The following is a 17,045-nucleotide window of genomic DNA, read 5'->3' as shown; positions in this document are numbered from 1 at the left end:
TCAGATTGCATGCCATCTTGGGGTGGAGGGAGGTGGAAAAAATTTGGAACTCAAAATCTTATGGAAGTGAGTATTGAAAACTAAAAGTAAATAAATAAATTTTAAAAAATAAAGTCAGACGCTCATATCAATTTTAATGAAAGAGGTGACTGGATTTACCTGGGCATCTTCTGCAGTCTTAAAATTAACTATTTTCCCAAACTCTTTGGCATGGAATACAGACTTTACGCGTTCCTACAAAAGAAATGAATAAATATATAGGAGAATAAACAAAGTTTGTGGGGAAAAGTAGCATAAGAAAAACAACTTCATTGCCCTGTATTTTATTTTAGAAATGATAATTTTTGAATAGCATTATAAGAAACAAATAGGATAAAGAATCAGGCACATGCATACCAGTGAAAGAGCATGATGACAAAGAGTTCTACAATTCCTTAACCTAAAAAAAGTTCCATTTTCATTGCAAAAACGACAAAGTGGGGAAGGAAGCAGAGTGAAGAATATTTTTCTCTTTTTTCCCAAACAATTTATGAGACTTCCTTTCTGAATCATTAAGTCCAGAAATCATAGATGAGATCAGTACATCTCAAATCTATCTACATAATTCATTATAGTTACAAGCTAACCATGAAAGAACTGGCTCATGTGTTTAGCACTTTGAGAAAATCAAAACCAATCATAAGAGGTTGCATATAGTCTGTCTCTCCTTTACAGATCGTTTTTACTTTGTGTTGTAGAAATCTATATTTGCAGGAAAATTCTGCCTAAAGAAGCCTAATTCTCTACCCTAATGATGTGAGAACACAGAGCTGAGCTTACCACAGATCTATGATGGTACCTTGACATGAGTAACTAGCTGGAACTAATGAACCTATAAGGAGGTCATAGGTAGTTTTTGCTAAACTAAACAATTTTGTAAAGATTTATAAAGCTGATTTTAAGTTAATATTCCTAGTTAGCAAATGCTCAAACATTCAGAGTTTAAAAGAAATCCATGTGGGTTTAAGAAATAGGACAAAGGACTAAAATAAACTCGACATCATTATTTTTTATGCTCTTATAGCATTCCATATATTGTTTAGAACAATTCCTTGTCCAGAATAGATAAGAGTGCTGATAAGACCTGAATGATAAAAAGCCAACTTTATTTTACAATGAATCTGTCCACTAACAAATACACAATGAATGCCTACCAGTACTTTTCCAGCAAGGGCTTATCTTCTACTTGGACAGACCAATCACTAAGAATAAATAAGGAGTTGTTTTAGACACAATGGCTTTTTTGTCTGACCGTTTTTGAGCGTTTCAAGAAAAGCATATTGTGAGTGAAACTGAAGAATATTAAACTCTATAGATATTTATAGTTTCAGCTTAGTGCTACAGATGATAGCACAATGGTATGATAGATAGGGACAGGGACTGGACCTGTGATTTCATTGATTAAAATAAAGAACTCAATTTAAGAAAGTACTCTCTCTAAATATAGTTCAGCATCTTCTCTAAAGACCTGAGAGGTTAAGTGCCTTGTCCAGCATCACACAGCCAGAATGTGCCAGAGGAAAATCTTGAACTCATGTGTTCCGGCTCCGAGGCCATCTCTCTCTCTCTCTCTCTCTCTCTCTCTCTCTCTGCAACATATTACCTCTCACATGTTAGAATAGATGTAACAGAATAGGAGGGCATAGGCTGCAACCTGAAAGGCATTATTCTGTATGCAGTACCACAGAAAATAACATCTGTTAAAAATCACCTATTTTCTGTTTGACAAAAGTATGTGGCCATACACTCATTAGAAATTTACAAATACCAAACCAGAAAAATGAAAACATCTTGAAAAATAAATAAATCTTAACGTTTTATCTTCACATTTTTATTCAACGTACCTTGGCCTCGATACGTAGTCTTCTTCCATGAATGATAAATGGCTCTTTGGTAAATTCATCGAAATTGTATTGCCACTCGCAGGTCAGCTGCCCAAAGGTCCCTTTTGTCACAAACAACACGCCACTGCCAAACCAGAGAGAAATAACAGCTAGTGTGACAACAGTGAACACTTATACAGCAGCTGAAGGCTCGCAAAGAGCTTTCCAGGTCTCAACTTTCCTGAAAACAACCCTTGAAGGTAGGTACTATGTTAAAAAAAAAACAAAAACACAAACCCAAAACCCGACAACCAAGAATTATTTGGAGATGCTTCATAAATTAGGTAACGGGGCAATTTTTTGTGGAACCAACTGTTACTCTCTATCTTTGGGGGCTTTATATGTAACCAGAGCACTGGAATTATTGTAGTCGTCATTCATATTCTGGATAGCACTGATTACAGGCCCTTGTGTGAGAGGGAATTTCCCACCACACTGAACAGAACTAGAAAGGCAATTCTAATCTCACTTCTGACAACTGGCATTCTTACAATCTCATATTCCTTAAATAGTGAAACATAAGGGACTTTGGTAAGGATCAATGAATGCTTATAAAGTCTTTTTTTAAAAAGTCCTACTTTGAATTACAACATTCATATAACTTCTCATATCAGAATTTCTTTCTCATCTTTGAAGATGAAAATCAAGAAAAATGCTTTCCCTGCAAAATAACTTCCCTTATCCCACCCCCCACAACTTATTTTCTTCTGCTTTAAGACAACAATTGTCATTGCCTGCGGAGAGTTCACTAAGTGGAATGTGCTTTGTTTTTCAGAGCAAAGGACTAAATTAAAGACACAGCTGGCTCCTTGTCACTGGCCACGGTGGTGGAATCAAAGAGCTGCTACTCAGCATGCATTGCCCCTCCTCCATTCCTTCACTCTGATCCTTCTCCTTTCTCTCCCTGGGATTAAGAGTTATCACCAGTATCCCAATAAACTTTCAATGCTGTGGAAAGGCATTCAATAATTTAGCAACTCACATGCATATATAGAAACATACATGCATATACACATACATGTAAAGATGTGTATGTATATGTATGGGAATTAGTAAATATATAAATGTAAACTACACAGACAAATATGTAAATGAAGGTGTGTGTGTGTGTATATATATATATATATGTATGTATGTATACACACATTCATACATACACATATCGCAACGTACTTTCCTCACAAAACTCTTTTGGCAGATAATTTACCATCTTTTCCATTTTACAGATGAGGAAATCGAGGCTCAGAATTTAAATGAGTAGTCTAGGGTCACAGAGCTGGAAAATGGTAGATGTAGGACTCAAACTCATGTCCACTGACCCCAAGTTCAGCACTCTTCCCACTGGACATTTCAATAGGGATACAGCAGCTGTTTAGCTCTTGTTCTCTTGAACCAAATATGTGTGTGTTGTGTTGTTGTCTGTCCTGTTTTCGAAGAAGACCAAGAACGTCACGGGGTGATGTCTTGACTTGCCCATGAACTGGATTTAAGTGGGACAGACTTGCACAAAGTCATCAGCCTCACTCTCTCTTTCAGAGTCATCAAGGTCCAGTGGCAAGACCAGGGGTTGGGAACCTGCAGCCTTAAGGCCACACATAGCCTTCTAAATCCTTAAGTGAGGCCTTTTGATTGAATCCAAATTTTACAGAACAAATCTAAAATGTGGAATCAGTTAAAAGGCCACACTTAAGCACTTAGAAGGCCACAGGTTTCCCACCCCTGGTCAAGACAAAAGTCAAGACAACTGGCGATGGCTCAGGATGCAGTGGATGACCTCGGCTTTGGTATCTGATCCAGCTCTAAGCACTCCACAGGACTTGCCTTGGCCACCTTCATGGCCGCTGGAACAAACTGTTCTCATCTGCTCATCCCACCTAGGGAATTTTTCACATGCTTGGGGGGAGACACCCCCTAACTCACCAATGGGTTTGGGGCCTGCTGGTGACCCTCAACCTGGTTAAGCCCATCTGCCAAGATGGTTCCCTGGGGTGTGGCCAATGCACATGCTACAGCTTCTTAGAGCCACAGGTAAAAATTGGGTGGTGGGTGAACACCAAAGATGAAAAAGGAGAACTGAAAAGGGCTCAGAAATTTCTCACAACAGAGGTGCTAAGTACTCTATACCCCCATACCTAGGTGTACAGTACATAAAGTGTTAGATCTGGATACAGGAAGACTTGAGTTAATTAGACATATGCCTGCTGGTCTATAGTGTAAAATACTTTTATTTGTGCATTTTTAGGCATGGGAAGAGAACATAGGGAAACCACACATAGCAACTTAATAGTAATGCATCTACCTCTTTCTTAAAATAAAAGCAGTAATGTATCTACCTCTTTGTTAAAGGAAATCCAAATCTTATACACTTATATCATCTCTGTATTTGCTTAGATGACTATATTTGATTCTGAACTATCTATACATACTTGTGTACACAGCTGAACCTGGTGTGCATCTATGCATTTGTACACCTGTATGTGTACATGAATATATATGAGCAAAGGTTTGGATGATAATTAGTTATACTCATTAATAGCTTTTTGTAAGCCTGCTACTAAATCAGACAGCTAAATATTAAAACTAGTGAAAGTTACCTTGTGGTTATCATCAAGAAATCTGTTTTATTGACCATAACATGTGTAATATACTTGTTTTTGGCAAATCTTCCATTTTCTATCACCTAAAAATATAAAAGAGAAAAAAGGTTGATGCTATTCCTATTCTAATGTTACTTACATCTTACCCTCTTCTAGAAATTATGGGGGAAAAATTCATTATCACATTTCTGCAGTATTAATTTATATTTCCTAAATTAAATATCAAGAGCAAATTAATTTAATATTCATTTAAATGTTATATTCACCTTTCTCAATGCACCTACTTGCAAAGATTTGTTAAAGATAATTCAATGTTAGCTAAGTGAGGATATTAAACACATTCAGGGTTTTAAGGAAATCTACTAAAATAAAACCTACTAAATGCATTAGAGTTTACATCAGACAAAAATGTTATTTAACAATCATATTCATTTTTACCTTGCAGAATAAAATTAGTATTTGATTCAGTCCACATGACAACACATACAAAAATCCATGAAACACCGTAATTTATTATGTCCTCTGCTATTTCCTTGTAACTCCTTCTTCTGCCTTTTATTCCTATATCAAACTTCACCTGCCCTCTACTCTTGGGAAGTACAGAAATGACAACAAATAATGAAACTGTTTCTTCACTGTTCATTCTGCACCAACCATTATTTTCTCCAGGTGTGAAATTGTTTGCCACGGTTATTATTAGCATCTGAAATACTCATGCTTTAATAACTTTATCCTTTTCTTATTATGATAGGCAAGATGCACTTTTAGGCAGATTAGGTAATTGTGACTAGAATTCTGTAAAGAAAAAAAATGTATATAATGTAGATAAAATGTCAACTTTAAAGATTTGGGGAGATATTGAGGATGTTAATGGTTTGGAAAACATGGATAGTGAGGAAATATTAAAAGGAATTGGAATTATTTACCCTGAGCAAAGAACACATAAGAATGATTTTATAATAAATATTAAATTTCTGGAAGACTTTAGCACAAAGGTGGATGACTCTTCTGTATGGAGACTCTACAGGTGGCTCCTTTTCACCTGAGATAGAAGAAATGATTGGAAAAGAGAAGTATGAGGGAAAGGGGCAAGTTATATGGAAGAACTTCCTAATAATAAGGTTGTAAAACACTGTAGTGGATTATCCAGGAAAAATGGGAAAGCATCTAGGTCTTAAAAGTATACAATCTATTTTTACTTGTTGAATATAACTTGGATATAGACCTAATTCATTAAATCAAGGAAGTGGTTTAAATAACCTCCCATTTCTACAAACCCAGATTATACGCTACGTTAAAAGATTAGGTCTTTAAATAAATTACAAGCTCTAGTTCAACTTCCATATGTCTACGATCTCTTTTTGCCTTTAATGGCACCTCACATTAAACTCAAGCATGGCAGCTGGACCTAAATGTTAACTGTATCAGATTATGCTACAGCAGCAAAGGAAAATGAATCAACAGCTTTTCCTTCCCATTTCCAGTCTTTTGGGACTAACTGGAACCAAATCCGAAGTATGACAGTGGAAGAAATTAAGCTAATTTCAAAAATCACACTGTTTTCTGGGTATAAAAAATGTCAAAATTATCCAGGAAGAAACATGCGGAATGTCTTCTAGACCCAAGCTTGCAAAGCACTTAGGAGATGAGCAGATGCCAAAAGAGACGATATAGTATGATTTGAAACAAATAGTCCTTGATTCCATGCAATGTATCTTTTGTTACCGAGGTTTTTGAGAATCATTCAAAGAAAACTCCTTATAGAACAATAATCAACCTAAATCATAAATTAATGGAAAAAACATGGCCAGGACTGAAAAGGAGAAGCAGCTTTCAAACTAAATGCACATAAAGCATAACACACATTTCACAATTTTGTCACATCAACAGCTTCTGTTCCATGCTGTTACTCGTTCCTTATTTCTCTCATCTTCAACCTCTGTATATCCCTCCCTCAATCCATCATTATATCCTTCCCGTTAAAAAATAATCCCATTCACACTTAAAGCTTAGGTGTTTTATTTCCCCTTCCCATTTATTTATTTTGACTTGTCAAAGAACTTATCCTATATAGGATCACACAGCTGAGTCATAGTTTTTAGACTTGAAAGGAATCATTTAGTGCAATTCTCTGATTTTACAAAAGACATACAAAGAAGTACTTCTAAGATTTGCTTCTCACAATAATTCTGTGACATAGGTAGGCACTTTCATTCCCCCACCCCCCTTTACAGATGTAGAAACTGAAACAGTGAATTTAAATGGCTCTATATAGCACATTTGTTGATTAGAACTGAATGGACTGCCAGGGCCACACAGTCATGATCATCGCCCAGGAATCCTAACTCTTTTTCCAGTGTTGTATTCCAAACCCCAAATCTGTGCTATATGGCCCCCACTGATGAAATCCATTCCCTGGGCCTCTAATAACATTTGTACCTAGTGGCTGCTGGTATGAAGGCTAGGACTCATAATCCCAAGACTTTCAGCCTTACTCAACATGACACCCATCTATTAAGTCTTACTCTCTTCATCCCCAGCTTGGCTCAGGCCAATTTCCTAGTCATCAAACTCCAACTATTTTAGATTATCAGTACCCCGTTGCCATTTGCTTGATCTGACCACACTGATTTCTGGTTCCCAAAGTGCTGTGTGGCATATCTTTATTAAAGTGAATTAAGCAACATCTTTAAAATTTGAGATACATATGAAAATAACTGATAACACTTTGAGCTATTACAAAACCAGGGCTGGAAATCACTACCCTAAGTTCTCAGGCAGTAACTAAGAAGAAAAAGTAGATAGAAGTATTACTGGCACAAAATATTTTAATGCAAACTATCAGATATCCCCTTAGCCTCATTTATATACTCCAGCACAGGTGGGTAAATTATAAGTAAACATTGCCATCTAACGAACCTTTGGGAAATGTTTAAAAGGAATGAACAGTGTCATATATAAGACACTGTACTCATCACATGTGTTGGAATCTACAATCAACAAAATAATAAAGTTATGGTCATTAACAATAGGATACTCTCTGCCTTCAGAAAGATAAGCATGTAAAAAACAGTCCATTTAAGGTAAACAAGTCAATCGATCATTACCTAAACATGGAAACAGACGGAAAGGAGCGAAGGCAATGACAGGGCTGCCTTTAGTGCTAATCTCTGTTAGTATCCAGACTTCATATGTATGATGAAACATTTCTCTTAGAAATATGATTGAGGGAAAAAAAAACATTTTCTGAATAATTCAAACTATCCAAATGTTAGAGAAAAGAGTCATACAACAGATGACTGAAAGATCTAATCTGAAATCACGATACAGCTAAGAGGTAAACCACTGACATGAAATATTTCAGGTCTCAAACAATAAAAGCAATAAAACCAATAAATAATAAAAAATCACTTATGGAAAACCGTGTTGAAGAAATTATTGTGCACATTTACAATATATAACAGACCTTTATTAGTGTTAAAATGGGATTTTTAGAGATACCAACATAGGGGTATAAGTGGGAAATAACAGGAAAAAGAGCTATTTCATCTAAATACAATATAAGAAACCAAGAGCTAAAAGTTTGTAAAGATGACAGCCATAAAAAAGAAATCACTGATCTATGAAATAGCATCAAACTACAACAGATACGCAAGCACAGGATAAACCCACGACCTTGAATGGGCACTGAAAAAAAGTTTAATCTTAAGCAACAACTCACCATTTATGCTTACTTTGTGAAACAACAAATCCCAGGGAAGTGTAAAGCTATAATTCAAATTCTCCATGTAGTCTAAGTAAGTGACTGCACTTGTTGGCAGAAAACATAAACCCTCATTTTTTTTAACACCAATGAACTTTTCCTCAGTCATTTAAGAAACAACTGAATCAAAATTAGGCCAGAATAGTCTTTTCTTCAGCAAATGACATCTAGCTGAATAGCCTCTCCTTCCTAAAGTCACCTGAGAAGGTAAAAGTTTCAGTGGTTCGTATCAACTTTGAGACAAATCCCAGATTACAACAATAAATTCTTGGATTCAACTAGGCTTTTTTGATCAATTACAATAAAACTTTGCTAATTTAAATTCTTTCCACATCTGGTCAGCAACTTTGGCCATCGACAAAAGCAGGAGTTGCAGGGACAGGGTAGGCTGGGTAGGCATTTACTTCAGCAGAAAATAAAAGTAGGAGTGTTTAAAAAGATATGAACAATGAGTAGTTAAGTGCTCAGACCAAGTTTTGGAGGATCCCTAGACATCTGGAGGCTAGTCTGCATGCAAGAAATTATGTTCTTGGCCACACGGGCTAGAGTCCCTGAATCCAAAGATAGCAGGTAGCAACTACTTATTTTACCCTCACAGTATCTACTAAAAGGGTAAAACTTGGTTTATTATTATAAATGCTTGATTTAATATAATTGTATTTCTTTTAAAAGTCTATAATTCATGGCAGTCCAAAACTAGCAGGCTTTTAATGTATCCAAAAGAAAAATGTGTGCATGTTAATTAGTATGTGCTGTTTTACCCAAAAACAAGAGATTAAACTAGTAGTATTTCTCTTTTTAAAAATGTGAAATATCAATGCTGAGGTCTTAGGGGTATTGAGAACTCTGAAATTCATGGGCAGATTATGCGGGTCCTGCCTCAAATGAATTCAACCCAAGCCTTCTTTCAGTCAGAGACAAGGGTTATTAAAACACTGGTTGGGGTGGATGAGATTTTAAGAATCCGCGCTATTGGCCAGATTTTAAGAATCCGAGCACTGGCCAGATCCTTAAGGAAGGAACCTAAGCAATCTGATGAGGGGCAAGATGGACCTTTTATACTGCAAGACTATGGGAAGATCTGGATGTGGTCTAGCAGTGATCTAGACAAGTAGTCTGGGATGACTGAGAGGTAACAGACCTGAAAGTAACAGAGAAGGCGTCTAGATGGAATCAAGAAGTGGAGATCTAGGGCCAGCCAGGTGCCACTGCCATTGAGGGCCACGACAAAAGGGCAACTGAAAGGATTAGGTGGGAAGGGCCGTGTGCCCCAAGTGAATGCCAGGGACCTGGGCCATGTAGCAAAGTCCAGGATCTTTCAGGGGTCCATCATTAGTGCCCCATCATCAACATATGGTTGAAAGACCAATTTTTACTTATTATTGTATATGCATATGTTACAAGTATATATATATATATATATATATATATATACACACACACGTATATAGTACACACATATGCAATGCTACTCACATACCATGACATAAAAGTTGAAGTTCTATTACATATAAACTCTGCCCTGCAATTTTCCTTATATATAACCATATAATCAATTTTATCAAATTGATCTAAGAAAAATCCAGGAAAATAGTTAAATTCCCATTTTGTTCCTCAGTCAATTAATTTTGAACTTTATCAGAGCAAGAGGAACCATTTGATCTAGAAAGGTAAATTTTTTTCCCAAGAAACTATGTAATATTCAAAACTTTAGTACAAAAATCTGGTCACCGTACTTAGCGAGCTCAAGCTAAAATCAACTGAAATCTTCTGAAGAGTTAAATCATTTCCCTAAAGTGTACTTGTGACTAACAAACTCTCATCATTTTATAAGAGAGTTATCAGGAGTAACCAGGACTAGAATTTCTTACATATTTATGAACTAAAGTCAACCTTCTGAATTATTCTAAGAAAAGAAATGTAAATGAAGAAAAGTAGAGTATCTTCTAATTCAGCAATAACATTTAAATTTCATTGTTAGATCAATGAGGAAGCCTACAGGTCACAGTCCAGACTTTAAGCAGCAAGTTTATATCACCCACAAGAATTGCTAATAAAAATAACAATAGCTAACATTTACATAATGCTTTAGGATTTGCAAAGCACTTTACGCATCTTGTTTGATCCTTACAGTAACTCAGCAAACTGAGGCAGGCAGCGATCTGCTGTGACCAGGGTCATACAAATCCAGAGCTCTCTCCACTGCCCCTCGCTGCCTCTTCACAAAAGTTTTTTTGAATTCACTTCTATCACACTAATCTGTTGAGGACCTGGGAGTCCATGGGGATTAGAGTAATAAAGAAAGGAAAAGCCACAGCACTAGTACAAATGCTAGGGTTCAACTGTTGTCAGATGCGTCTGACTCTCCATGACCCCATCTGGGATTTTCTTGGCAAAGATACTGGAGTGGTTTGCCACTTGCCTAGGATGACACAGCTAGAACGTGTCTGAGGCCACATTTGAACTCAGGTTCTCTGGATCCAGGGCTAGCACTTTATCCACTGTGCTACCTAGCTGTGCAAAGGTAAATGGTGAGTGTCAGGGTAGAATGGAGGCCTCCCTGAAATGCAATTTACCTAGGAGTTTTTATGTCAACTGAGAGTGTTATAAGTGTCTTTCTTATTGGGTAAGATGTCAGTTTGAAACAAAGATGGATGTAAAAAAACTGAAAAAAAAAATTGCAGTTTTAAGTAATTAAATACTTTTTTATTTACTAAAAAAACCTTTTTCTTAGACAGTTTTCTATCTATATCAGATACACTGGTAAGAATTTCATAAATGCAATAGATAATAAATCTTTCAAATATTTATAAGACTCATTCAATTGATTTAAGCTGCAGGGCTTGCGGCCAAAATAACTATTTCACATATTGTAAAGGTCAGTTCTTCCTAAATTTTGATATAAAGAGAAGATATGAAACTTCCATAAAGAAAAATTAAACCTTCCCAGGAAGAGTTCGTTAATGCCAAGAAATATCTGCATTCTAACACCTGAAGATTCCAAATAGAATGAACTCCCTGATTCAGTTCAGCATAAAGTTACCAGCAAACTCATTATTTTAAAGAGTTCCAAAACTTTTCCCACAGTGGCCCTACTTGTGTCCAAAAACTTGAATTCTGCTATCCTCAACAACTAGAAAGCCAGTGTTCCTAAAAAGAGAAACATAATTCTTTCCCCGTGGGTTCTACCTTGTCTAATTTGCCTTTGTAACAGATTTTGGCTCTCTCCTCAGCCTTTCCGAAGAGGAAGAGGAGGTGAATGAAGAGCGGTGTCCAATTAGCCTTTTGGAGCCGACTTCTCGTCACACTTACTGAAAATTTCAGGTGAGGTCAGGCAGACTGCTCGGCACTACTCTGATGATCTGACTGCCTATGATAAGACCTCTCTTCCAGATCAGATGGGATCGTCTTCCTGAAGCAGTATAGGTAAAGATCATATCAGCTGAAGGCAGATATCTTCTGATTGCTGTCAAGGCAGAGCTTCAAGCTATCTGCAAACTCCTGCAATTTCTGAAAGAAAAGAAACACACAACAAACAAAAACAGCCTCTCCCCCACACCACATCACAAACTGCAACTGTGCTATCTTTAGAAGTGACAAGACAAGGCGGACAATTTTTAAAACACAGACATGATGCAGAATATATCACCTGGGACAGTCAGCTCTGTGTCAATATGCCTACACAACGAGAGGCAGAAATCTCTTTTTGAAAGATAAGCTAAGACTAAGCAGGGGAGAGGGTGGGGAATAAAGGAAAATAGCTGACAACAAAGGAACAAATAGTAGCTTTTGTTTCCAGACAAGATACAAAACAGCTGCTACCTGCAAATGGTATGCTCAGGAAGAAAGGGCTACTTTTCTATATTATGAATTATCCTCCTGCACAATATAATTTAAAGCTTTTTTAAGCTTTAAAAGCAATTATATCTTCCACCATGTAAAACACCATCAGGAAAGAGTGAATTAACTTCTCCTATGGAAGTCTGTTAGTTCTGAACAAATTCAATATAAATACACAAAATTTTTTAAAATAATTTTCACTAAATCTCCCATTTTTGTTTTCAAAAAAGCATTAAGAATCGCCTTGAATATAGTGTAGTTATCAAGCTAAAAATGGGAGCTTAGAGAACTGAAAAAATAAATATTTAAGTAAAAGTAATTCCATTTAACCAGTATTGTTATTAGTTTAATTGGAATGTTTTTAGTTTCTATTTCGGTTTCTCCTAAATTGCTCTTAAATGACTATCAATGCTTTGAATTCTTGTTTGCTCAATAACCAATAGCTGAAATAAGCATAAGATCATTTTAACACAAATCTTTGTTCAACAATTTGAACGTTTGAATTCCTAATGCTTACAACAGAGGCTTCTAATTTCCCATGTTCTGGAGGGGCGAAGTTAAAGGTGTTGCACTATAATCAGGCTTAAAATCAAATACTATCTTGTAAGATTTGCTACAGTGTAAAGAGTACTGAATTTATAACCAAAGGACACAGTTTCCAATCCTTACAATGTCATTCAATGACTCTATGCATGACCTTGGTTGGGCATACCACCTCACTTGCTTGGTCTCAGTTTCTCACGTGTAAAACAAGGAGCCTGAACCAGACAACCTCAAAAGTCCCACCTGGCTCTAAATCTATGGAGTTACAAATGCAGGCCTTGCTTCTTTTGTTTCTTTTTTTCGTCTTTGGCTCATAACTTCTGTTCTGAAGAGGTAAGGATCAGAAAAATCTAGTCCTCCATTTTGTTGGTCATGTGACTCAGAATTTGACTTTTTTTTTTTTTTAAGATTTAAAAGAATTGGTACTTGGGCTTAATGCTGGTACACCAAGGCTGATGAAAAATAAGTACTATATTCACCTTCACAAGCTGGCTGAGTGAACTCTAGACTTCACGAATGAATAGATCTACCACATTTTAAATAAAAAAAAAAACATTAAATCCATGCACATTAAAATAACAAATACATGCAACTATTCTGACAACGATACATTTGGTAGTGATAATAAATTCCCTTAACGTTTTTATATGTGCTTAGTATAGTACTATATATAACATTGTATATGCTGCATACAAGAATTTGAGAAAGCTGTAAAAAAGTACCATTCTACATTTTCTTTTACATGAACTTCATTCTACCCAGAAAGTATGTATATAAAGATAAATGAAACCAGTACCTCTTACCCAGTAAGTTCTTGCTCATAACTCTTATTTGACTTGAGTGGGTAGCATGTACTATGTTAACATTATCTTACTAAATTAACCAAATCTTAGGCTTTCAAGTTATTAGGAATTACAGTCAGCAGGGAAAAATAAATAAAAATATAATTAAGCAATGAAAGGCAAGGTACTGATGTACTAAACTAATATGGAATTTTATCATCACGAGGAATTTTAACTCAGGATTCTTCTAGGAAATTTAAGTAAAGCAAGCTCTTATATTAAGATCCAGTACACTATTTTGAACATGTGGCCTTTAAAATTTTTTTGACTTTTAAGTCCTATTCAAAAATTTATGTTTCTGCCTATAGACTAAATAATGCATGGCCACTTCCCCTAATAAGATAATCTTCCCCATGTTTGAAATCATCATTTTAAAGTACACCAAATGGCATAAGTTAATAAGTTAATGGTATATAGTTCAATGATAAATTTCTATTACTTATAACTGCTTTGATTTGAAAAAAAAATCCATCCTCAAAATCCTGTCACTATTTCACATGTTCAACTTTGCCTCTATTTTCTCTGTAGGTTTCAAAATAACCATGGCTATTTACTTCATTATTCACAGTATAATGTACTCTTGTTGCACCGCTTGATTATAACAGGAGCAGATTCCTACTTTGTCATAAAGTTTTCCACTACTTTCCTAAGTTCAGATCTCTAAGTTGGAAAAAAACCTCGGATAGAAAAAAAAATGTTCCTTGTACAAAGGAGAGCTGCATGTACACTTTTCTACATGGCTAATAACCATCCAGAAATTCAGTATTTAAGTTACAAGGTATGGAAAGGATTTCTTACCTAGGTCTACTTTCATGTAACAATCCCATTTTGTGCACTAGTTCTCAACCTAGATTTCTTTTCTATACACACATTCTTTAATTTGGAAAACTATAATGGTACAATTGCCCCTAATAAACAACCTCATAATAAGGGACTCATCTTACTAATACAATAGAACTGAACCCAACTGCAAAATGATTGAGAAAAAAGAAAAATATTTTGTCTGTGATACAACCCTATCTCTTAAACACCAGGTACAATATCCAAAAGTTGAATAACTCTCAAATCCTAAAAATATTAAATCTTTTCTTAAAAAATAAACACAATTATCTTTGATATAAAGAAATACTTTATATAGCTATGTTTATATATGTACACATATATATTTCTATATACATGCATAACCATATAAAATGGAGCTCTCTAGTCATAGGGAGTTATGAAGAGATGATTTCATTGGTAAATCACTTTGGAGGGAAAGCAGAGACTAAAAAGTGAATATAAATTACAATGAAAAATATACCTATAAAATAAGGCAAAAATGCTTAAATTTTAAAAGCCTTTTTTAAACACCTGAAGACTTTTTTTTTTTTGCAATTCTCAGAATAACTGCTTCAAACCCATTTCTAGACGGATATTCCTATATGGATGGAATGTCCTATACCATGGAAAGAGCTATGGAGCTCCAGCATTTACTTACAGTGTAAAAAACCATTTAACCTCTCTGAACCACAATTTTTTCCTCTTCAAAATGTTGATAGGTTTGCACTACATTATGTCACAGCATTGTTGTGAGGAAAGCATTTTGTCAATAAGCTTAGTGCTATACAAACATAAGATATCATTACTCAAATGAACAAGACCAAATAACTTCTGGCCTACCTGATTTTTTCCTGTCAATACACCGTAGAAGTACAGTGCTAATGCTATGTTATTTTTAAAATAAAACCATCCCCCTTTTCCTCCAGTCCAACAGAACTATAGAAATATAGAGATGTTAAATATCTTCTACACAAGATGTTTAGTATCACCACTAAGTCATTATTTGTATTCTACACAGCTATGGCTAAGAAAAATATTCCTTTCCAGTTTTTCTCTTTCAGGGTACATACACACATACAGAAAATTAACTAGTCATGTAGCTTCAGGCGTCTAATAAAATTAGGAATTTCTGGAAGGGTATGGTTGAGGTGAATGATGTGGAATAGGGAGCTGGTGGTATGAGAAACAATGATAGCTGGGGTAGGCACACAAAAGGTTGCTACTGTCACATATTTGTTCAGATTACTTGAAGAGAGCAGGTATAGAGTGATAAAAGAAGAGGCATTTAGTTTTTTGTATTCTGACTGAGAGACATTAGTTTCTATATCATCTAAGTGAATATAATGGAATGGAAACCTTCACATATTGCTTTATTTCTATGCTTACATTTTTCCACACCCAATATTTATAAATCCTGTAGTCTTAAAGCCAAAATGGTCACTTTCAATGACTAAATGACCTGTGGAAGAATTACAACATAGACTTCAGAATTATAAGAATATCAGAATATCCATAGGCTGAGCTAGTTGCCAAACTCCAGTATATATTTTTGTAGTTTTTCACAGCAAGGAAGGTGAAGCAATAAGTTTTACTAAGTCAAGAAGATGAAGATCATTTTGATGACTCCAAAATACAGCAGTCAGGAGGTATCAACTACCACATGACTGGTGCCATTTTTTCTTTCCAAGCTTTTTGGAATGTCAGATTTCTAAGGGAAAATGACCAGGCAACATAATCAACTGAATGAATATAAGCAAAAAGCAAGCATGTAGTACCCTAAAAGAAATATGGCTTTACTCACTGACTTTTCCAACTATTTCAGGGTATAGTTAGATATTTCTTTTCAAGACTACACAGGAAATATATATAAAATTATACTTATTAGAAAAATTTTTTGACTAGCCCATTAGAACTCTTTACACATTTTTAAAAGGAAGTGAAACTATTACACTGCTGCCCCAAATTATGTAAAATCAAATGTTAAAATAACTGATGGAACTGAGGATAAAGTGAACATGGTAGCAAAATGGTTCTTTTTCCCACCTTTTCAAGAGGACAAATGATTATATTATTTAACCTTTCTAGGACAAATCACAATGGTTTTTATCAAATGTATAGTGTTCCTTCCATTTACTGTGAATGATGGAACAGAACAACAGATTCACATTCTTTCAAATTATACAAGTTTATTGTTATTGAAATGAAACAGACAAGATAGTTCTGAAATAGAAAGTAAATATAAAAAAAATGATGAGCTGTTTTTATCTCTGCTTTTGTTGCTTTAATACATTGGTAATACATTAAAGTCCAGAAAGGTTACAATGAAAACATCCATGTAATAAATGAATTTTGTTAACAAATGAGCAGGTGACTTAAAATAAAAAGATAATATAAAGTAAAACTTGTGAATATGAAAACAACGACAAAAATACAATTTATAGACAAATCTGAAAAAGGTACTTTTCCTTACACTACAACACAATATTTTGGGCACAATCAAATGATACATATATATAACATGACTGACTTTAGACATAAAATAATTCCTATTTCTCTGCTTAATGGTGCAATTATGTTTCTTTCCAAAGTTCTGTAAAAATATAGTGAAAGGGGAAAATAATTTAACAGCCTAACTCATCAACTATGGACATTACAAAAGGAGCCACACACAGTGTGTGAATGATAAAGAATGCGTACGTTTCAATAACACAGATCT

General features: G+C 35.1%; 1 protein-coding gene across 1 annotated transcript in view; it reads right to left on the bottom strand.

The window, feature by feature from the left end:
* The window catches only part of VPS13A (vacuolar protein sorting 13 homolog A), a 349,059-nt gene that overhangs the window by 9,694 nt on the left and 322,320 nt on the right, over positions 1–17,045 (bottom strand). The window contains exons 69-71 of the mRNA XM_036739209.1: positions 4,517–4,602; positions 1,884–2,007; positions 160–234 (exon numbers count right to left, since the gene is read on the bottom strand). Of these exons, the coding sequence (XP_036595104.1) occupies positions 160–234; positions 1,884–2,007; positions 4,517–4,602 (285 nt within the window). The remainder of the gene's footprint in view (positions 1–159; positions 235–1,883; positions 2,008–4,516; positions 4,603–17,045) is intronic.

The sequence above is a fragment of the Trichosurus vulpecula genome, chromosome 9 (genome assembly GCF_011100635.1).
Source record: "Trichosurus vulpecula isolate mTriVul1 chromosome 9, mTriVul1.pri, whole genome shotgun sequence".
In the NCBI taxonomy this organism is placed as follows: Eukaryota; Metazoa; Chordata; class Mammalia; order Diprotodontia; family Phalangeridae; genus Trichosurus; species Trichosurus vulpecula.
The sequence above is the reverse complement of the archived record's forward strand: the minus strand, read 5'-3'. Positions and strand labels throughout refer to the sequence as shown.